Source organism: Micromesistius poutassou, assembly GCF_964030765.1.
Source record: "Micromesistius poutassou genome assembly, chromosome: 12".
NCBI classification, from domain to species: Eukaryota; Metazoa; Chordata; class Actinopteri; order Gadiformes; family Gadidae; genus Micromesistius; species Micromesistius poutassou.
In genome coordinates this window covers 18632587-18656736 of record NC_140282.1, presented here as the reverse complement: position 1 = coordinate 18656736, position 24150 = coordinate 18632587, and the positions used below count along the sequence as shown (strand labels likewise).

Below are 24150 nucleotides of genomic sequence, written 5' to 3'. Positions count from 1 at the left end.
AGGGGGGGCTGTGCCATTTGCTACTTAATTGGCAAATACATGCATGAGAAGAGAGTGTATTTCAAAGGTGTTCAGAGGTGATCACATTCATGTGCTCTTGTGATAGAAAGGTGTCTGATATAGAAGCCTTTCACTTCCCCACCAACTCTCTCATTACCAAGGGTGAACATCAAAGGGCTTACGCATCAAATATGAAGGGGCGTGCTGTGCTTACACCTTCTCTCTCGGTGAAGCAGCATGTTCTCAAGCTTCTTTCTCATATCAAACCAAAGTTCATACTACCCACGCTACCCAAAATCCCAAACCCAAACAATGGTTACAGACGCTGAAATGACATTCTCCTCTTTATTTATATGCTGCAGGACTTCTAAACCGACAGAAGTGAGGGTGGATATGAAAGCGGACATAATATTAGGCCTATACTGTAATATTACTTTTTGGCCTACATTTTAAAATCATATGTAAGACATGCTTAGCACTGAGGCTAGAAAATACTGAGAGGCATGCATACGAAACATTTGTCTCTGACAAGCGTGTGATTTTACCCTTCAACTGTCAGTCCAATTCAGTGTCTGAGTTAAATTTACGACCTGAGGCCTGTAGTTATTTTTCGTCGTTGAGTGCATTTCCCGATGCCCAAATTGCATTGCAATGTATACAACTTGCATATATATGAAATATCATAATGTGACGAATTGAAAAAAAACCAACAGGTATATATCCACTTTGATATCTGAAATGGATTCAGGACTGGAAATGGGGAAAATACGTGTAGGATAAGGAATGAAAAAGACTTTATTTTCCGACAAAAAGTCCCCCAGTAGACCTGATACGATAGTGAGCTCTGCCTGTTAATGTGGGGGCAGTGTGTATGTGTGTGTGTGTGTGTGTGTGTGTGTGAGGGGGGGTCCGAGGGACGATGAGGGAGGTGTGAGGGGGCGGGGGCGGGGGCGGGGGGGTGTGGGGGGGGGGAGGGCTTAGAGCAGATGAGTCTGACAGGGTTGGAGCTGTGGCACCATCACAGTGTTCCTTTTGTCAGGTGGAGAGTGTTAAATTAAGGACTGTGTGTTCAGACGGAACACTTCCTCGCACACAATTTTATGCTAATTGGCCTTTTGCACGCCCGATGAATAAATACAATTATGGCCAGGGTAACACATCTTCATCTCTGCTTCAAATGCCTCACGCATTGCACACAGCGTGCGTGAGAGAGAGGGAGTGAAGAGGAGGGAGATAAATGTATGCGTTTGTGTTTTTTTTGTTGGCATAAGTGTGTGCGCCTGCCATTGTGGTTTTCATTACGCACGTACTGTATGTTGTATTGTTCGGCGTCGGCCGTATTGTTTCACGGGAAAAGGGAAGGAGAGCGACAAAAAAGGGTTTTCTCCATTACCTGTTTCCGATGCCCTCCTCCAGCTCTCACGTCGAGGGGCTGCTGCTGCCGCCGCCGTGCGAGATATATATACGCGGGGAGGCAGGCAGACAGAGGCAGTCTGAGAGGGGAAGGGGGAGGGGGCGGATTTAAAGGAGAAGAGAGAAGGCAGAGGGAGAGGAAGAGAGAGAGAGAAAGACAGCGAGAGAGCCAGAGAGACGAGGGAGGGAGGGAGATTCGGATACAGAGCGTATGGAGAGAACGCCCGCGGAGGACGGCGCAGAAGTGGAGCGGAAGAAGCCACCACTGGTGTGAGAAACAGAGGCAGGGGACGCAGGAGAGAGAGAGAGAGAGAGGGAGAGAGAGAGAGAGAGAGAGAGGGAGCACAGCAGGCAGCAAGCAAAAGGCAGGCAGTGTTCTGTTGTTTTTTTTTTGTAGCGTTGCACTGTCGGAGGAGCGCGTCTGTCGTTCGTCATCTCCAGTTTCCAGAGCAAAGGTGCTGGTGGCCCGGGCTGGCCTGCTCTGCCTCCAACCCCATAACGGAGGACATTCTCTGGGAGGCTTCGGCGAGGCTGGCTGTGGGGCTGGGGGGGGGGGAGCATGGAGAGGGCGGCGGCGGTGGGCAGCAGCAGAGGATGAACCAGGCTATGTTGTCGGCTGGTATCTCGCTCTGATCACTGACAGAACAATCCAACCTGCAGCCACTTGTGCTGTTGCCGTCGCAGGCCATTTGCCTTTGCAGCGAGACGGCGCTAAGCAGCAGGCGCGAGGCACACGGGATGAGCTCCAAACACTCCTCTGACTGGATCCCCTACAGGTACCGCTCTGTCACGGGGGGCCCCCCCCCGGAAACGGCCTATGTTATGAGGGGTTTGTGTGCGCTGACGTGTGTTTGTAAGTGTGTGTGTGTGTGTGTGTGTATATGCATGTATTCTGGTAGTTGTTACTTACTGTGCATGCAAGTGTGTGTGTGTGTGTGTGTGTGTGTATGCAAGTTTATTCTGGTAGTTGTTAGTGTGCATGCATGTGCATACTGTGTGTGTGTGTGTGTGTGCGTGTGTGTATGCACGTATGTTGGTATTGAGTGTGCAGGCGTGTGCATGTACTGTTTTTGCGTATCTGTGTGTGTGTGTGTGTGTGTGTGTGTGTGTGTGTGTGTGTTCGAGTGAGAGGTTTTTGACGGTGCAATTCAATCGATCAAATGATGAACACTAAAAAGACGGAGAGGAAAAACAAGGAATGAGTAGAGTGGCAGAGATCATAATCACTTGAGTGACTGGCCCTGATGAATTGGCACAGTTGTAGCAGACACGTCCTGCTTCAGCTCTCAATTGTAAAGGTTGAATATTTGGTCAACTGCACATGAATTACAGTTCTGTCAGTACATCTGACAACCTCTCTCTTTGAAATGTATGTGGGAGTGAGGGTGTAAAACTACCCTTACTTGTGATGTCAAAATGGTGTTTTGTGGTTGAGGGACACAGACAGCGTGCATGTCTCATTTGCCATGTGTGTTTTACACTTGCGGGATTTCGTTTTTTAATCTTGGAAATATAATTATTTTGCCGTGGTTTCAAAGCTCCCATTGTTGCCTGTGAGTGGTTGAACGAATCGCACGACACCACATATTGTGTTAAGCTATTAGACATTATAATAACCTGTAAAATTATAGCTTGTCAACGCACATCGATTACACCGGTGGTTCCCTATAGCTACCTCTTTTGTTTCTGGGCTCCTGTTCACTTGTAATATAATTTATGATGTTATTCCTGGACCAGTTTCATTAATTATGAATAGGGCTCTTGGACGTTACAAAGGCCAGCCAATATACTTCAATAACCTACGATTCATCCAACAGTGTAGCCATACTTTCTCCAAGTTAGAGTTTAGGGGCCGTGGGTTGAACCTTCCAGCCTATTTTAGTATTTTCTATTATCAATATTATATATATCTTTTTTTATATATCATTCCGGTGGGAAATCTCATTTCAAGTGCCAAAAAGTCAACAACACGTTAAAGGTTATTGAACATATGTAATGAGGTTGATCAGTCGGGGGATTATGTAACAACGTATGAACCTTTTCATAATGACGGTGCAGCAGCAGTCACAAGAGTCTCTCCACGGTAATGAGGTAGTTGACCTCCACAGGAACATGTGCGCTGTGCTCGTGGGTCTGCTCCGTCCCTTGCCATGCTCTTCATAACTGATTGCAGACGAGTGCTTTGTTTATCTCTATGTGACAGAAAGTGGTTAGATTTAGTGTGCGTGTTATGTCATTATATCCGTGTTGCTGCGTGTGATTATGAGCTTGAGTTAACAGTTAACAGTTGAGTTAACAGATCTCCATCATTGGGAATTTGGGTGGGGTTCAGTTGTTGGAAAAAAAATGATTGAGGTGTGACAGGGAGTACAAAATTGGTTGCGTGCATTAAATGCTCCCTTGGACGAAAATTTGATCTTCATGCTAAATGTGTTGTCAAGGACCCAGGCTTTATGAATAGATGATGGATGAATGGTTTCAAGATAAATAAGAACGTTCTGTAAAGGTACCCTCTGCATTTTGCGTCAAACTTGAAATGTAGAAATATTGTAGTGTTGCAATGGTAAATTGATAACTTAATGTTAAATTCTAGATATTTAAAACAAGGCTTAATGTCCTGCATTGATGAGGTAACGTTTGCCCGATGAAATAACGCTACCCCATTTACTGCACTGCTTTTTGGGGATAATGAAGACACCTTGTGTCACATACTGACTATTATGTCAGTTCATTAGTAAAAGGAGACGTTTGCATTGCACATCAAAAGTCCTGGACTCTGACCTACTTCTTTATATCACTTGTTCATCCTTATGCTTTTCCTCCACCACCAGCCTTCTAATTAGCCTTTGATTAGGAGTTGGGGGAATGTCTCAGTGGAGCCAGACCACACTAGCTGCAGCAGCAATCCCATTTTTACACTGCCAAATATGCCGTCTTATGCACGCCTTTTTTCGCGGCATGGTCCGCGCGTTTACACTGCCCGAGGTAAATTGCCAGCTTGAGCTAGCACCCCCAATTTACCCTCCCGGACCCGTACACACATTGGTGGTTTATTTTCGTGTAAATGCTATTAGAGGTGTTGCTGCGCTGTCTCTACAGCAGAGATGTAGCGACATCAACATGAGTCGTTCTAACTGGAGAGACGGTGAAATCCGCAAGCTGCTGACCATCACGGGAGAGAAGGTGATGCAGTCACATATCGCATTAAACGAAGACATTGAAAGATGGTGCGATCTACGAGAAAGGTGCAGAGGAACTGTTCCTACGAGGCTTCGGGATAAAAAAAAACAAGTGGTCAGCAAAATAAAGAATATGCTGGCGTTTGCACTCGTAAATAGTTAATCGCGTTTGTAGCCTACACTCGGACGTGAACTCATTCTTGCATGCGGGTGTCTTCATTCATGAAAAAATAAAAACATTCAGGAGTATGCAAATTATTCTAAAGAGGTCTATACTCGTGCGTGCGTTGCCCCGCCTTCTCCGGTGAACCAAGAAAGCCGGCGCCGTGACGACCGGGGGATTTTACCCCCTCGGTTTTACATGCAGGCAACTTGAGATAAGACGGTGAAATTGCCGGGTGTGCCATGCCGCGACCGAGCCTCTGCTCAGCAGTGTAAAGAGGCCCAGTGACTCCCCCACCTCCGTTCTGTTCAAGCTCTAAAGCTCACCAGTGGCTTTATTTACCAACAACCCTTATCTCATCTTAAAGGTGCAAGTGTGTAGAATTGTGTGGCGTCTAGCGGAACAGACATGGCAGAAATGGAACGTAATATTCATACAAAGTATGATTTAATAAGTAAATATTCCCATGAATTTAATACTTGTTGTGTTTTGGTTACCTTAGAATGATATCGACACAGGGAGCGGGTCCTCTTCCCTGTAGCACACCATGTTGCACGATGCACCATGTTTCTACTATTTCCCAGAATGGGACACATTGCTAATGTTAGCAATAAAGCTGTACCCCAAAGCAGAACAATGAATTATTATTTTCACCATATTACTTAGGTAAGGTATGACCTATAGTTTTACAGACTAAATAACCAAACCAGACATAAATCCATCAAGGAACATAATCAATTGACCCTTGGCAACTCAATGCTGTCATAGAGGATGACATAGTACTTACTGGTACCTGCTTCAGTGTAGCTTCTCCTACGACGTTGATAAAGAAGGTGTGAGGGGGTTATACAGTTTGGTGCAATCTGCAACCTCACCACTAGATGCCAGTAACTCCTACACACCACACCTTTAACATAACCTTTGTTTGGATTTTATACTTTTAATAATCAGAAAGTCACCGGGCCTTGTTGCATTAAGTAGTTGCATAAAAAAAACACTAGTACAACTGTAACATACGTCAAGATTTTTTCAAATAATACAAAAGACACGCCCAAAAAAATGACAACATGCATTTCAAACCAATATTCTCCTTTTTGTTTCCAGTACTCTAGATGATGAAGGGAGTAACCTCCGACAGCAAAAACTGGACAGACAGGTGGGTCCTAGGGGGGTTTATTTTCATTCAATGTAATACCAACAATATTAATGTGTGAAATGTGAAAGTTAATAACCCAACTCCATGTGCACTATCTTTTAATTTAATCATTTTATTTATGTAATCACAATTTCTGTGGAGCACTGTATCAGCCTAAATCAGCGTGAAAGATCGATAATCTTTCACCAGAACACTTAGTACAGTACTCCGGAAATATTGTTGTATTGATAGAATGATCTAAATGCGTAAGATAAAATATTAGCTGTGGTAGCTTTTGCTTAAATTTTTTGCTGGTGTTTGTTTTATCATTCAATAATCATATATATATATATATATATAAAAAACATAATTTAGTGTTAATTAACAAAAGTTTATTAATGTCATAAACAGCAAGTATGACAATCCTTGACGTGAGTGTATTTTTATTCATCCATCCTGTAGAGCCACACTTGAGAGATTCAAAATCAAAGAACATTTAAATTATGTTAATCATTTTCATAATATTTCCGGCATTGTAATCTTATTTAAGAAGAAGGGGAGGATAAGGAGGACGTTAATTAACTCAATTATTATCGGTTTCCAGTGCCAATGTCTAAGATGATTGTTGTTTTTTGTTGTTTTTGTTGTGGCCATTGCAGCGAGCTCTTCTGGAGCAGAAGCAGAAGAAGAAAAGGCAGGAACCTCTGATGGTGCAGTCCAACGTGGACGCCCGGTCCCGCGCCCGCCGGACCAAGCAGAGCGAAGAGCAGGCCCCCCTGGTGGAGTCCTTCCTCACCAGCAACAACAGCACCGTCTACCACGGTAGGAACCACCACACACATCCCCCACCTTTACCTCGCTTTCAGCTACTTGTATTGTTTGAGTGAACAAATAACCTGACCAAGACCATCCTCATATTCTGCAGCACTTATCACACGATCACCACCTATGTGACCGTACCTAATTATCACATACGTTTGACTGGACTAACCACATACATGTAAGCAACACATCATGATTACATTATTATCATATCTCAGCTACCTATACCACGGCCCAGAGGGTTTCATCTCAACATTGAGCCCCTAACCTCGGTGCAAAAAACACCTCAACAGACTCTTGTGATTCTGTGTGTTATCAGAATCGTTGTTTCCTTCCAACCAACAGATCCCATAGCAAAGTTTGTATGTTATGACCTTGAGTCCCACCATGTTTGTACCTATTTATAGCACAGCATTGTTGAATACTTGATGCTGATTGGTCAATTACGTTCCAAGGGTGTGCATTCATTTTAAATTATGCGACACCTCAGCCTTTGTTTCCTAGTGAATGCGCCACGAGTCGAACGGTGAGGTAGAACTATCAATCGAATGTTACCTTGATGATACAAATACATTATCCTCAAAGGACCACAGAGTAATATTTTTCCTTTACGCTGATAAAGTCAATAACAAAAACGCTGAATAAATCACCCCTGGTTGTCCTGTGATTGGAACATAGTGTACACAGTGACGTCAGCTCGGTTAGCTTCGGCTACATCATCACAGTGTTGTTGGTCTGTTCCTCACTATTCCTCTCCTTCCAGAACATAATAGACAGACAGGAGGTCTGACTAAATGTAGTTCTCTCTATGCACATGTCTGATTTAATAAGTGCTGAACCTTTGTATGCATATTTCCTAATTTTCCCAATATTAATGTATCACTAACTACTCAACAATTTGTATTGTGGTGTCAAACTGTTCAGGATCCTGTACCTGTATAATATGGGGGGAAAATCTTCAACGTATATTTTAACTCCGCATTTTGCATCTTCTATCACCCGTCAATGTGAAAACATGTTTGCTGTGCAGTACAAGTCCCAAATGAAGAGTTACCGCATGGCATAGTGTGCCTTGTGGATAGCATGTAAGCAGCATGAATGTCAGTATAACAGTATACGCACACAGGGAGAGAAACGTCTCAAGTTCAAAGTTCAAAGCCTGTTATAAAACCTAATCAACGTCTTTTTTTTTCTCGAAAGGACTGATTGTATTCATCCATTTTGATAATACACCTAATAACCCAATGATTACCGCTCTCCAATGTGTGTGTGTGTGTGCGTGTGTGTGTGTGCGCACGTGTGTGTGCGTGTGTGTGTGTGTGTAGTACAAGAAGCCGACCAGGAGGAGAAGGCGATGGCGGACGCCCAGCTCCCACCGCCGCCCCGCTCCGCTAAGAAGGGCCGGGGATCGGCCGGCTCCACGCCGCAGTCCGGCAGCACCAAGAAGGAGAGGAAGGGCAAACACAAAGGTCAGCCTCCAGTTAGGACGGGCCGTCCCGGCGGCGCACAGAGAATAATGTCTGTTAACATAACGGAGTCACAGATGAGAGGGGACAGCAGCACCATCCACAGGGACACGGAGCAAAGGAATACGAAAGAGACACGCAGAGAGCCGTGTATTCAGAGACACTGAGGGGAAGTGCTCAGGATTTTATTTGATATATATATATATATAGTATAGATCAATATATCAAATTATATATATTTCCAAGAATGATAAATACTGAGCAGAAGCTTTGGTGTTTATTTTCACGGTCAAGTTGTGTGTTTTGCTTGGCCCGGTCCTATTGACACAGAAATCACCCAGCTCATAATCAAGCAATCGTCCCAAGTATCAAGGAACAGACGTCTCCCTTCAGCCGCAAGTGTTTGCCTTCCCAAGCCTCCTTTCATTGAATAAGAACGATAATTCCTATTCTTATATATTGATATAGCATATGACAATACCGCCTTCTGTGCTCGATATGTTCTGACACTTTCCTTGTCAGACTGACACCGCTGCCTATGGTGTCGGTGAAGATGACTGAGTTCTCTCACCCTGCCAAGTTTGACACCAGTGAGACCCACTCTCTTGTCCCAAAATAGACATTCAAAGTCAGGAGTGCAATCAGAAGACGCGAAGAGGGAAAAAACAGAGCCCCAGCTATAGACTCTCTTCGTATTAATGGAGTTAATGTTCTATCCTAATTGCTTTGATTGCATTTGTCAAGTTACAAAACCGAGCATGCTTTTTTCGCCCCAGCTCTTCCTGTCTGTGCTCATCTGTAAAAAAACGTGACTTTGTTCCAGATTAAAAAGAAGGATTTGATGGGAAGATTTCCGTTGAGGATGAAAACTAATTAGGCCAGTGGCACCTCGCTGATCGTCCCTCGCACATGGTGCTCATACGCAGCTTCACTGCTCGTTTGGTTTGATCGTACCGGGTGTAACTATAGATAACCAAAATGTAGGGCTTTTTCCTGGGTACCTCTCACAACATTTTCCCTTCATCTTACCAATTGTTATAGCTATTAGACCACCAGCTGTGAGTGTGATGAGCCCTTACAAGCCTTTTCTTTTGTGTTTTAGTGACATCACACTGGACTGACAAACAAATGGCACTCACTCTCACACCTTGTGGCATGATGATATCACCCCTTTGAGTTATGCCAGCTTACCTTCCTTTTCGTGTGTGGTTTTTGGTTCATGTGCTTTGCCTTGAGTCTGATTGAGTGCATGTGTGTGTGTCTGTTTGTGGGATTAGCAGGAAGTGAAGACGACGGTCAGGTGCAGATCCTGACTGTGGGCCACTCGTCCAATGAGGAGGGAGAAGGGGAGTGTGCCATGAGCTGCACGCACTCCCAAAGCAAGCAGGACCTGCGGGTGACTATGCTTAAGAAAGGTATTGACCTGTATGGAGAGAGAGACACACACACCACACACCACACACACACACACACACACACACACACACACACACACACACACATAAACTAACTGCAATATTGGAACATATTTCTCGCTCTGAATCTGTAACAGTAAAGTCAGTAGATGGATTCGGAAGACAATCGTGTGTATTGTATTAAAGATGTAAAAAAGGGAATAAAGAGTGAATAGCTTGGTGTGCATCTTTCTAGCTATGGAGCTTTTTAAGGCTGTGAAACAACATACTAGAAATGAAAAGCATACTATTATGTAATATCAGAAGTCAACATACATTTGCTCCCAGAATGTTATGTTCTCCAGCATGGACACATTAACAAAGATCTTGCTGAAAAGCAAAAAAATTGTATTTCCATTCATGATTGTCTTTAATATGTCAGCCTTCTGAACTGAAATAACCTTTGAGAATTCATGTGTAGTGTATGTTTTTTGTTACAGCTTTTATTTCAATCGGTGTCAAGTTCTCCAAAAAACATCGATTCTAAAAGAGCTGGAGTTAATCATTGACGTATTTCCTTTGAAGGTATTTCGAGTAGCATGAATTTCGACGAGGAAGACGACGACGAAGACGAAGTGAGCTCCAGTTCGTCCCAGCTCAACAGCAACACGCGGCCCGGCTCTGCTACCAGCAAGAAATCCTGCAAGGTATACAAATCACAATCATTACATTTAGCGAAATATGGCAGCATCATAATGGCTTTGCAGCAGCCAAGACTTATTTCCATTGTGTACTCTTTGACAAGTAATTGTTTGTATTTCCTCTGCAGCCTCCAGCACAGCTTAACATCATTTCCGTCATGTTTCTATAGTTGTAGTAAGCACTCAGTAGACCAGTTATGTCCTTGGATTATAATTACATCCATCTTGTTTTTGTCTTTGTGTTTATAATGGAGGCCAATTGTTGTCTAACCCAGTTTGTTTAGGTCAGTTTGTTCTTCCTTTTGAATAAGCAGTGTTCTTAACCCTTAGCCCCTCTTAGCCCTAGAGCTACAGTCACCATTTATTTTTTAGGGTGAATATATATAAAGAACAGGCACATATCTTATTCCATTTGGTCAGTGGCGACTGGTCATTAGGGGCAGGTGGGGCTCGGCCCCACCTACTCTCACAAGAGAAAAAAAAAAAAAAATTAAAATTAAAATTAAAATATAATAAATATATTGTATAAAAAAATAATATATATATATATATTAAATAAAAAAATCTCCCCAGAAAGTACTGTAAAATAATAAGTTCGGCGCTTTTAGTTCATTTTTAGTCGACCCTAGCTTGCTTCTTCCGGCTGAGTTCATCCGGTGGGGCAAGAGGGGCTCTAGCCCCACCAGCCCAATGTAATGTGTATTGGGCTTGAAAATTTGAAATGCGCATGCTCAGAGTGTTTCTCTGTTGAAGTGGACGGAGATTATTTTACTTCCTGGTGGGGCTAGCCCCACCGGCACCGCCATGGACATATATGGTTCGTTCCACTACAGCGTAATGTGTGTGGCGCGCGTGATGAGTCATGACTCGAGTGACCTAGTCCTCACCTCACGTATTCAGAATTTTATTAAAAGGTTTTATTATTGAGCTATTGACGTTTAATACGTAACAGTGCTTGTGTACATTTTTATTGGTTATTGAGCTGTTAACCCGCAAACTTGGGTTCAATATGTGTACGAAAGACTCCCTTTGTTTACGTGACGTTGCCTAGCAACGCTGCGCATGTGCAGCCTTTATCCACTTCGTTCTGAGTTGGAGAGTAGCACGTTTAAGTTCAAATAGTAATTAAAGTAGTTTGTTACTATACAAGTTAAGCGCATGTAACATCAGTGTTAAATGCGTATGTGCCGGTTGGCGTGCGTACCTTATGAAAGTAAGTGTTTATCGGTTCGCAGACGTAATGAGCGACGTTGCGGTGGTCTACACGTAATGCGCACGTTCTATTGTTTACAATTAGCATGCTAAGCGGAGTTAGCTTTATTCACGTCTTATGTTGCCTTACTATGTCATATGGATGAGATTCATGTTGCTTAGCGTAATGCCCCATCCACCGCTTGCTTTGCATGTCCCGCAAACCAACCAGTGGAAGTCAGGGGAGGGCGAAACAGTTTCTGAAAGCACCACGCTGCTGCGATGACGCGGGTTTGTTTATCGGCGTTACTATGGCGATCATGACGGCACTGAGCATAGAGTAAAAAGTAGATGAGACGATAGAGGGGTTAGAAAGGGGGTTTAAAGGATTTTTATTTCAGTTATCCTATTTTTGCACCGAAAATATTTGAAAACCATGAAAGTTTAAAAAGTAAAAAATAATGACCGCTACACAAGCAAAGTTTCACAGCGCCCCCTAGGTTCTATGAACGCCCCCGTTGAGAAACCCTGAGGTAGATCATCTGTTGGAGCACAGATTTGAGACCCTTAGTCTGGAGGAAAAATTAGAGGTAAAACGCCTTGGTCCCCACCATCCAAGGGATTTTGGCATTAGCCAAACCGCTGGCAAAAACATCCGTGCATTTAATGTGGAGTTTAAAAAAAAAAAAAAATATATATATATATATATATATAAATTATTAAAAAAAAAAATTAATAAAAAATATTAGCCTAGCCCCACCTGTTTTTTACATGTAGAAACGCCACTGCATTTGGTTCTTTCTTTTCTACTCCTTTTTTTCCCTTAAACCTCAAACTACACCTTTCCCTCATTGTGGGAAAAAAATCTGAAAATAAATGTTGTTATTCTTCACACCCCAGTGGATCAGACTCATTACCGTTATTCAGAGAGAGTCTGTCTGTGCTGTCAAAGCTTTCAGTCGAACTGCAACACCAGCCTCCATCTGTCTGTAGGCTTCCTCCTATTCTAGGCTAAGCTCACGGGCATGATTTCCAACTCATTCTTTATTCAATTTCGAAACAACTCCATCTCACCTGAACATTTTGTTGGCTTTATTCATGCTTTATCATAGAGTGAGATAGAGAGGAAGGTATGGGAGATAGAGGAGAGGACATGCAGCAAACGACCATGGGCTGGACTCGAACCCGGGTCTCTGCGTTTATGCGTTTATGTCTGAGCCTATATGGTACTACCTGGTCAGCCACCAGGGTGCCCCGTTTCTGGGATTTTTAAGCTTGTATTTGCCCATTAGAGTACCTAACGGGGTGCTAACCGACCTGGAATTAGGGTTCCTTCTCAATGTTGCTTTAGGGGAGTTTTTTTCTTTACCCTTTAGAGGCAGGCCCGGCGAGATTGCCATAGGCGACCTAGGTGATCGCCTAGGGCGCCAAAATGTGTTGGGGGCGCCCACTAGAAGAAGCGAAATGAAACATGTATTAAACATGAACATCCTAGGGCGAGCCCCCCCCCCACCCCCCACCCCCCCGTCAACAATCCCGATCGGCTTACAGGTACTATTTGTAAGAATCGGAAATTCCTTCTCATTTCTGCCCCCTCTGGCTGGCAAGTGAACTGCAGGCTGCTCAAGCTTGTGCATTCAGAGTACTGTGGGTTGAGACAAGAGCAATCATTTATAATCATGAATAAACCTTTGTTAAATTATTTAATTAATTAAAAATTTAAGAAAGAACAGACTTTTTCCGCCCTTAGACATCACTTCCTTCTTTTTTTCCTGACCAAACCACCCCGGTTCTAATATAATACTAATCTGCCCACAGGCTGTTCTTCACAACTGAGAGAGTCTGGGAAGTTGTAATTTCTTTAATTAAACTAAAACCTATTTATGTATTCGGAATTAAAGTGATTTATGCACGTACAAATCGTACACCTTGTCTCTTTCAGCCTAAATCATAATTACACTTTTTACAAATTTGTAGCTTGTAACCCAAAAATGATATATCGTTATATATCATCATAACGGAGCCAAGTACACAAAGCGCGAATGTGGCAGGGTTGTGTTTCTTGGCCGGCTTCGTGTTCTGCGTCTGTCTCCACGCGGCTGTGTGCTCGGGCTCCGGGGTTAAGGCAGAGAGGGGGGGGGGGGCCCGGCTGAAATTGAAGGGCTGTACTCAGGAAATTGGTTTTGACTTTGTCCCGGAAGGAGGCGGCGTCCGTTTCCACCCCCCCGGCCGGAGAACCCTGCGTGGACGTGGACGACCTGGAGGAGTTCTCCCTGCGCCCGGCGCCCCAGGGGGTCAGAGTCAAGTGCCGCATCACCAGGGATAAGAAGGGGATGGACCGAGGCATGTACCCCACCTACTACCTCCACCTGGAGAGGGAGGACGGCAAGAGGGTGAGACGCCGAGACGGCCAGGAATCCACTCTCCAGCCAATCAGTGAATCAATGTGTCAATTGATCGATGGACGGATTGATCAATGAATCGACGGATCGATGAAAGAATCAATTAATCAATTAATTCTGTTGGTTAACATCACATGTTAATACAGTTCCATAGCATTTTTTGTGGCACTGCTGTCGGAGAGACTTTTCATATTTGCACACTGATCCGTCTCTTGTGCTTGGCTCGCTCTAGGTGTTCCTGTTGGCCGGCAGGAAGAGAAAAAAGAGTAAAACATCTAATTACCTAATTTCCATCGACCCCACGGATCTGTCTCGAGGTGGAGAAAGCTTCATTGGCAAACTGAGGTGAGGCTGAACAGCGCTTGTGTTTGTTTCCCGTCGTCGACAGTGATCCACAGAACTGGGTTGGTTTTCTTCTGTCAATCTATAGGAGCTCTGCTGCTAGAAGGTTTTTTTTCAGACAGCGAGTTAAGTGACCCCATGTATCACGTATATATACTGTACAAACGGAAAAACAAATGAGCCAAATGTATAACGTTCAAACCTTCAGATATGGGAACATCAGGTTCCCACATCTTGTTATCTTCAGTCAGAAGCAGATCTTTTACTCATACGCTGGGAACAAAACCCTGTTACATAAGAATCAATTTCATGTGACCCCAGAAAAATACTGAGTATCAATTTGGTTTTGTTGACTGTCGTGTCTCTCTGGAGAGACAGTAATTGGTTTAATGCTTACGCCTGAATGTCCAGGAGGCTGAGGGAGAACATGTTTTCAGCTAGATTTCATTTGCGGCCATGGGGGAGGGAGTTCAATAAGGTCATGAACACACCATGCTGGCACACAGTTAGTCTATCCACGCATCAACGAACGCACAGCATGTACACACTACATGCATGCATGAGATAACACACACACGTATTCAGTGCGTGTCTGCATGCATGTATGTGTGTCTGTGTGTGTGTGTGTGTGTGTGTGTGAGACTATATGCATCTCTAGTTGAACACGTGGATTCAAAAAGAAATGGATGAGTGATAATTATTTACTTTGAATTTAAATTTAATGTTGATGTCTGCCTGAAACTTCATGTAGTCTACTGCTGCCTTGGCCAGAGCCATCGAAAAAAGATTTTTAGTCTCAATTACTTTCTTTTTCTTCTTCTCTGGTTAAATAAAGGTAAAATAAACTGTGTAAAAATATTATAGGCAGTTCAACAAATGTAATCGGAAAACTGGAAAATAGTGTTTGTTATGTACACATGTCTTTGTGTCCCTTCTAGTCTCAGGATGGCTTCATGCTTTAGTAGATATTTAGTTAACCATACGATGTTATCATCATGTATCATCAGTTATCATGATGATACGATGTTATCACGTCTGCTTTAGTATCAGTGGCGTTTTTAATGGGGGGGCCACGATGGGGCCGGCTTTTCTGTTAGAGGGGCACAAACCAAATTGTTGACGGGGGGGGGGGTGGATCATGGAAGAGCGCTACTGCGGCCGCGATTGTCAACACGGAGGGGGGGGGGGGGGGGGCGGGGGGGTTGGATCGCGTACGAGCGCTACTGCGGCCGCGATTGTTGGGGGGGGGTTGGATCGCGGACGAGCGCTACTGCGGCGCGATTGTTGACGGGGGGGGGGGGGGGGGGGTTGGCTCGTTTGGGGGGGGCCACAGGGGGGGCCGGACTCAGAGTTACGTGGGCACTGGCCCCCCCCTGTGGCCCCCTCCTAGAACCGCCACTGTTAAGTATCTCGTTCTAAGCCCTCGGAGACGTGAACCAAGCATGGCCCCCCTGCCGGCGTGCAGAACTGGCTCATTAACGTACTGGCCTGGTTTCAGTCCCTCAGACTCCGCCCACTTTGAACTAATATTCTGTAATCCACGGGCCGGTGTCGGTTCCTCGAGTGACATTTAGCTTTAATTATCACCAGGCCAATCAGCAGCATCTTGTAGGCGGGACTTGAAAAAGCTATTTTTAAAAGAAATATCAGCTCGCGTTACTTCGGAATTGTTACCCGCTTAGTGATTGGTTTGCAAGTGGAAGCAACCGGCCCCGCCCGCCCGCCAGCGGCTCAGACAGAAGAAAGGTCAGACTAAATTATAAAATGAAACGAAAAAATTGAAATTCAGGCTATTAACATACAGCCTCTACCATTACACTGCACACAAAGCCAGCAGTTTTAAGTTGGTCTGGTTGAGAACCAAGTCTCATTGGTTGGAATCTCGTTTAGAACTCGTTTAGAACTGATGAAAGTGAGATAAAATAAGTGATTATGTCAAATGCGACTTTAGGGAGTGTTATGACCCCAATTAGTTTCAAGGGGGATAAGAGGAGTAACAAAGAATATCGTTTTTTTTCCGGGGGACAAAGAGGTAAGAGGCGAAAGGCTAATTCAATGAATTAAGATAACAAAGAATCACTTTCCCAAAATGGGGAAAGAACAAAACCAAATGACTACTAATCGCCAAACTACAACCAAACCGCGATACAACCAAAGCAGCTCACTCTCATCAGTCCCAAGAAACATCACAAAACACAGCGCTTGATTCACTGGGTTCCTCCCACGCAGCACGTTGACTGCAGGACGCCCCCGTGCTACTGTCTGCCTCCAGTTTCTGTACGTCCCACTCTGCCGGCCACAGGTGCACTCAATCGCCTGATTTCTAGAGCTGCAGGAAGGCGGGGGGGGGAAGGGCAGAAAATCTGGGGAGAGAACACAGACAAAACACAAACACAAACGGAGCGCAACGCGAGAGTCACTGGGAGTCTTGCGGTGAGGCAAAAAGAATGCTAGCTGATGTCATATAGAAGCACTCCACGTTGGCTCTGCTTAATTGCACATTGGAGGGTGATTAGTTTTCATGAATAGCTTGCAATTAGTGCGCCGGTTTGACAAAGTACCATCACAATTGACATTCATCAGTAATATTTTGGCAATAATGGATTAAAGGCCCTCAGAATAAATGATAAGGGTAGAACTGCAATCTAGTTCAGTGCTTAGAAAAATCATGCGGCGCAAATAAATATATTATTGGGATAAATTAGCTAAATGAGCCATGAGCCTAATGTTCTGGCGACATAGAATGTCACTTCACACTGTATGTTGGAACTAGGAGCCTCTTTAATATCTAATAGTGGTACAATCTCTCTCTGTATTGCCCCCTCTCTCCTCCCCTGGCTTTTACCCTCCCTCTCTCCATCCCTCGCCCTTTCTCTCCCACTCACTCTCCCTCTTTTTCCTCTCCCTCTCTCCCTCACTCCTTCCTTTCTCTCCCTCTCTTCCCCTCTGTCTCTTTATCTCCTCCCTCTCGCTCTGGTCTGCCTCTCAAACTCACGAGTGCTGCCACTGTTGTCGCTGTTTCCGTGTGATCGTTTTCTCATTGTCGTCGTCGTCTCCTCGTCTCCTTGTTTTCCTCGTGGCCAGATCCAACCTCATGGGGACCAAGTTCACTGTTTACGACAGCGGTCTGAACCCCGGCAAGAGCACAACCAGCTTGGAAGCCACCAACCTGCGCCAGGAGCTGGCGGCCATTTGCTACGTGAGTCGGGGTTCAAACATTAGTATTTATTTTTTTAAGCTTGTCGTTAATATTTAAACCCGCAATGCGCCACTTTTATTCACTCTGTTAAAGAATGAATCAGCCCATCTATCCAGGGAATCTTTTTCTATAAATTGCTCTGTTGTCGTCCACTCCTTGCCCCAACTATACACAATGGGAACGTCTTAGAACACTGAAAATAATAGAGCTACTAACTAGAGCTGCAACTGAGGCCAATAGAGGCTACTAATGGGAAAACGTACGTATGCACGTGCAGGTTTAACATTCATTTTACAAGGGTGACCTGGCCAAGACAGCAGCAGAATACAATAAAATTGATAAAGCATACAGTAAACGACATTCACACATCACAGTAGAAAACATTATTTTTACACACTGAAACGTCCCAGCTTTCACCATGGACTGTATATTGTGTCAGAGTGGCAAAGCTTCCCGTAGTCTCATCTTGTTTTTAAGCTTCTTCCATGACGAGGGGCCTGAAAACTGGATGACCTTCTGGCCAACTTCTGTCTTCTCACATGAGGGACATCATTTGGTCATTTCTCCATACCATGACATCATAGTTAGTGTCTCTGCTGTGACACTCAAACGTCCCACATCAGCACTAGTGTTATCAGGGCCTCACCCTAGTCCCCCTATGTTACTGCAGAACAGTACAGGACTCTGCAGAACAGAGTCTCGGCCGGAAACCATCGACTACGAGGAGCGTGTGTTACGCCTTGTTTGCTGTTTCATTATGGAGATTTCTCAAAAAGAAAAACTAAATTGAGTGATTATAATAAGTGGCCAGCCTGCATTGCGTTGATTTGAAACCGTTACAGGCACCTTTTCTTTTTACAGTTTTCCACTCCTGGCCAGATTTCAGTTTGTCTCCTTATCAGACTTGAGATCTGTGAGACTGGCAATAGGTTGTCAACTCATTGGGCCAAATATGGGTTGACAATGTCAACGTTATACTATGGTCTGCAAGTAGGAAGAGAAATATTTTTGTATTTAATATGATCCATCCAAATGTTCAGCTGTTCAGATGACTGCTTTCCTTTTTCATTTTCACTCCTCCCAAAGATGCGCAATCTTTAATGTTGCATAGGGCTTAATTTGATGCTCATCTAAATGCTAATCTGTATTTGTATGCTAATCTGTATTTGAAAACATTAGTGACAAAACTCAAGTATATTCTTCGGTGAGTCTTAACAGCTCATATTCACACCATTACTAGAACATTTGATGATCTGTTTGTGTTTGTCGTTCTTTCTTTAACCTACCGTGTATTTTTCATGAATCATTTTCCATTAGTAAATGTCTTCACATGAGTAATGAACCATTTGTATTGCTTGGATTCCTTACCAGCCATGCCAATGAGTTTGCTAAGTTATAAAGCGATAGGCAACAGGATCTAAAAAAAATCTACATTTTGTTCATATCACAGATCAATGTACCAACCGAGGAAATGGTCAGGAAATGGTAAAAAAGTATATTAAAGTGATAGATAACACAATCTAATTTTTTATTTTTTAAAGCATAACATATAACTGGATGTATCCACCTCACGCCCGCCAAATATCTTAGTGAGCTTGTTTGTATATAAAGTCAAAAATATATTAATCTTAACCAAAAAACCCTATCTTGAAAGGACTTGTAGGGGGGGGGGGGTGGTTTGAATCTCTCTCTTGCAAACTCTTCCCATCTATTTCCATTAGTATTCTATTGGTGATGTCCACCCCCTTTCCACCTTGAAGATTTTTCGTCCAAACCTCTCAATAAGATTCATCGTTAGCGCATGCGAGAGTTGACTTAAGGTCAGAGTCTCCGTTCTCAGGCTCTGGAGAGGTACCAGTGATGTACTGTGCTGCCGTCAGAAACATTGAAATGGAAATTAACAATGACAACAGGCGTAGAAGGAAGGTTGTCTCCCAGGGATTGTACATCAGAATGCGTCATCTTTTGGTGGCAATATTAGAGCACCCATGAGAGCTGTAGTAGTACTACCATAAACCAACGTAATCATACTGGTACCTAGGTTAATGAATCTTTTGTTTTGCCACGTTTCCCATGAAAAATGCAGTGGCAGTTTAAAAAACAACAATGTCTCCTCATAATGACACATCAGCTAATACCAGATGTTCCCATGCTCCCAAAATGGCGGCGGTCATTGCAGTGTAACTTTGCGATGTGCAGGCCCTCTTTGTGAGACAGAACCAATAGGAGCAGTCTGTTCCTGCTATGGAGGAGGCTGCCATTTCTGTAGTATATGGGAAAAAATAAGCCATTTAAAAACATGGGACAGGCTCCAAAAAGTACAGAAAGTAGTATCTTTAAAAAAAGGAAGTGGGTCCTAGAAGTGCAGTCGTAGAAATGCGATCCTGAAGCTACAGCCCCCTCTATTGCAGTCACATACTATTGACCAACAGACTAACTGAGGCTGCACCCTCTAAACATGGTGCGTTTGCCATAGCTTCATAACATGGTGTGACATCAACTTCTCATTTCCTATTGGAGCAGTCTTTGATATATTTGAACAGCATTCATATCTTATAACTCTCACCTCGTTCAGTCATTGAATATATCATTCATGTCTCTTCCAAAAATAGGAAACCAATGTCCTAGGATTCAAAGGACCCCGCAAGATGAGTGTCATCATTCCTGGCATGAACATGGACCATGAGAGGGTCTCAATTCGTCCACGAAACGTACGTCACATTTGTATCAATTTATCCCTCATATATACTATATACTATATATATATACTATATGTATCAGGGGGCATGAGTATAGAATAAACGAGTGAAGATAAGGCTACTACATGTTCCCTGGTGCATGAAAGACGATAGTGTTATGAGCGACACCTGTGTTTATCCTACGTAGGTCTAAAACCTCCACTAGATTCAGTTTTTTTTTGTGTACATGACAGCGAGTGCGAGTGTGTGTGTGTGTGTGTGTGTGTGTGTGTGTGTGTGTGTGTGTGTGTGTGTGTGTGTGTGTGTGTGTGTGTGTGTGTGTGTGTGTGTGTGTGTGTGTGTGTGCACGCGTGTGTGTAAATACATTGAAGCGTGCAGTTATTTATTTCTAATAACTGCAAGAAATAATAAATACAATTCGTTTTGAGAATAATGTTTTTTTAATTATTATAAAAGTGGGGTCAGGTGTTGTTCTGGTAGGGACGGATGTGGGGGTCAGCCGGGGTCGGGTGGGGCCAGACCAGGATGAGGCGGGGGTTGGGTTCCCCCCCCCTCTAAAGCTGCTGCCGGGTCCCATTGGGTTCCCTAGGACCACGAGTCCCTGCTGGCCCGCTGGCAGAACAAGAGCACGGAGAGCGTGATCGAGCTGCACAACAAGACGCCCGTGTGGAACGACGACACGCAGTCCTACGTGCTCAACTTCCACGGCAGGGTCACGCAGGCGTCCGTCAAGAATTTCCAGATCATCCACGACAATGACCGTGAGTCAGAGAGCGTCTGTATGACACAATAGAGTTTTATTTATTCTCCAGACTCCAGACTTATTCTCAGACTCCTCACAAGAGGAGGAAGGCAACCTTTATTTCGAGGGCTGTCCATCTTATTAATGATCGATGATTACTGACTCATGAACATATGGTTAGAATCTAGAATCTAGTTAGAAGTTAGAATCTTCTATTTGCACTTTATTTTTTTATTATTTTTTATTATTTGAAGCACTTAAGGAAGCACTTTTAAAAACTTTAACTTTAAAACTACTACTTTGTGTTGAATGATGAGGTGCGGTGTGTGCGCTGTGTGATTGTGCAGTGTGTCTGTGAATTGTGTATGTAGGTTGATGCAGTTGCAGATGCATGTTGGTGCAGTATGCATACTGCTTATGTTTGTTGATTGTGTCCCTGAAGCTATACTGTAATGCGCCCCTTTTAAATTGCCCCTTGGGGACAAATAAAGTGCTTTGAAGTTTGAAGTTGAAGATATGCCAGGAGAACACAAACGATGATATCTGGGACTCATCCCACACGGACACGATGAATGGGCTCTAATGGAACAGTTTTGTTCCTTGCCTCGCCATTTTGTTAGCCGGTATGTGTTAGTGTCTGGCACGTACTGGCTGCCGTGCATCACTCACACTGGAGTCACACCCCCCGCCCCCCCCCCCTCCTCACACACACACACACACACACACACACACACACACACACACACACACACACACACACACACACACACACACACACACACACACACACACAGAGGCAGCTTGGGTGTCTGAAAAAAACACTACATAAATGCATCTAATTAATGTGATTTAAAATAACCCTTATTATTATAGTTATTATTATACATGAATTATTTATACTGCAGCCTATAACACAGGCTGTTATTCTGTACAGTAAGGTAATTGGGTTTTATTGGTGCAATATACAGTCCGACTATGAAGCCTGTTATTGCAGTGTATGCCACTTTATCTATGCTTGTTCTCATGAATAATTTGTAGTATTTCCTGATGGCTGAAGTTAACCCAGAAACATAACCCTGTTTATACTTCGCTGCTATAGATGAAGGATGTCCAGTCATTTGTAACGACGTCCTTTCCTCTCACAGCTGACTACATCGTGATGCAGTTTGGCCGTGTAGCAGAGGATATCTTCACCATGGACTATAACTACCCAATGTGTGCCCTGCAAGCCTTTGCCATCGCTCTCTCCAGCTTCGACAGCAAGTTGGCCTGTGAGTAGCAGCCTCCACGTCCAGCTTCCTACTCCTGAAGGACTTGAAGATTACCAAGAGCGAGCCCACCATGCTCTCGCTCGTTCTGCAGTTTCTGCCCCCTTGTGGTTGGTCTGAGATGTGCGCTGAGATGTGCCCCCCCCCCCCCCCCACCCCGAATTATGGGTTATATATAAGAGTGCCGTTTGTGGCTCAGCTTCTGAAAGGGTTTTGGTCGATAAAAGGGAACAAGCACAACGAGTAATCCACTATCAATGTCTTTTCTAACCACATCTTTGTGATATTTTTTTCTTGTTTCTTTTTTGCTCTATGTGTAACATTCTGTGTGAATTATAGCACTAACCGCTCCCCTTCTCTTCAGTTCCATGGAATCAAAGGGATGTATCTAATCGTTAGAAAAAGGAGAAAAGTTCCTCAAGCATGAATATTGCTCATACAGTTCTTGAGTTACAACTAACTTGTAAAAAAAAATAACATGCACGTCAAATATTTAGTATTTATGTTCAGCACAATTTTTATTTATGTCAGTATTCTTTTCACCTCAATAGGTAGTCTGGTGGATCTGTAACAACAAAAACGTCCCCGCACAAAAAGTACTTTTGGTACATGAACAGAGCAAAGTCATTTTCAGTAAAAGGGAAAAATGCATTTGCTGTAATGGATCAAAATCCATGACACACACTTTCTAAGTAAGATTTACATATGGATTCTTACCTACTTGGTCTACTAGAAATAAGATTAATATTAATTAGATGATCCCTTAAAAGCCCAGATTTGTTCTAGAAAAGACATACAGTATATTTTGTATTAATGATCAGGGTGTCCTGTGTCATACAAAGATTTTAAGGAAGAACTTTCGATTTATAAAAGAATGGGATGAATGGATTGAACGATTAGTGGATGATGGCAAAGCTGAAAGTTGAATGATGACAGAAAATAAAAACTGAAATCCTTATATCAAAACATTTGCTTTCCAAGTTTCCCAGTTGAAAAAGTAAGCTCATTTTGTCTTTCACAAAGATAAGCAAAAATAACTCATACCATCATGTGAATGTCGTTCACCTTCTGAACCAGGAGGTTTGTCTCCCTTGTGCTTCAATACATGTTGGTTCCCTGAAGGGTGATGAACCTCTGTCTAAAACAAACCCCACCCCTTCTCCCTCACTCCCATCTCCCTCACTCCCCTCTCCCTCACTCCCCTCTCCCTCACTCCCCTCTCCCTCACTCCCCTCTCTCTCACTCCCCTCCATCTCTCCCCTCTCCTTAACTCTCCCTCCTGCACTGTTCCACAGCCCCTTGTGTGTGTGTAAAATACTCTGTCCCCCGATCGCTGTCTTAGAATGTACTGTGTTGAATGAAAGGTGCACTTTACTTTAAAGTCTTTGGCAGGTGAGATATAGCTGTGCAAACAATATTGTGCCTTCGATGACTAATGAGCTGAGCTTAAAGTGAGCAAATGGCCGTGTAGCCGGACTTATAAAGCACTCTTGTTAGGTGTTAAATCAGTGAATTAAATCTTCTAATGCACAATACTAACAGGTTGAGCATGGGCTTGGATAGCAGACAAAGGGAAGATAGGAACGAAAAAATCCACCTCTGATCATTGGAATTCATTTTGATAAATATCCTGCCAGTTAGGAATTACAGATTGCATTATCAAAGCCTCAGCACTCTTTATACTCTGCAGTTTTATTTAATAACCTTGGCGTTCTTTTTCCGATAAGATTCAAGCCTGCCCCACCAAAGGCTGTCGGATGAAGGTTTGACTACTGCCCCCACAAAGTAGTTCTACGCTGTAGCAGTACAGTTACACCAATACGTGTTTGCAACGTCACTATAGACCAGTATACTAACCACATGTTCTGTCTCACGTTGATTTTATACTCGGCCCATCAAGAGCAAAGCATAGCGCTGATCGTGAGCAGGTCTACATCATGTGGCAAACAAGGATTATTGATTTTCATATGAGCTAATTGAACAAACCTCCTCTTGCTTTTTATGGGTTAGATCAAACAATTTCACAGACATATG

General features: G+C 43.6%; 1 protein-coding gene across 4 annotated transcripts in view; it reads left to right on the top strand.

Annotated features, from left to right (window-relative positions):
* The window catches only part of tub (TUB bipartite transcription factor), a gene marked incomplete at both ends in the record, with an annotated part of 35909 nt that extends 12004 nt beyond the window's left edge, over window positions 1-23905 (top strand). The window contains 13 exons of one of the 4 annotated variants that reach the window (XM_084476045.1): window positions 2152-2189; window positions 5860-5911; window positions 6550-6712; window positions 8038-8181; window positions 9456-9593; window positions 10158-10279; window positions 13666-13857; window positions 14099-14211; window positions 17293-17407; window positions 20020-20118; window positions 20696-20867; window positions 21994-22119; window positions 23844-23905. In XM_084476045.1, coding sequence (XP_084332171.1) covers window positions 2152-2189; window positions 5860-5911; window positions 6550-6712; window positions 8038-8181; window positions 9456-9593; window positions 10158-10279; window positions 13666-13857; window positions 14099-14211; window positions 17293-17407; window positions 20020-20118; window positions 20696-20867; window positions 21994-22119; window positions 23844-23905 — 1536 coding nt within the window. Of the gene's footprint in view, window positions 1-2151; window positions 2190-5859; window positions 5912-6549; window positions 6713-8037; window positions 8203-8855; window positions 8871-9455; window positions 9594-10157; window positions 10280-13665; window positions 13858-14098; window positions 14212-17292; window positions 17408-20019; window positions 20119-20695; window positions 20868-21993; window positions 22128-23843 lie in introns of those variants that run through there. The other 3 variants (XM_084476047.1, XM_084476048.1, XM_084476046.1) reach the window with 3 other exon arrangements.
* Window positions 23906-24150: the final 245 nt, after the last annotated feature.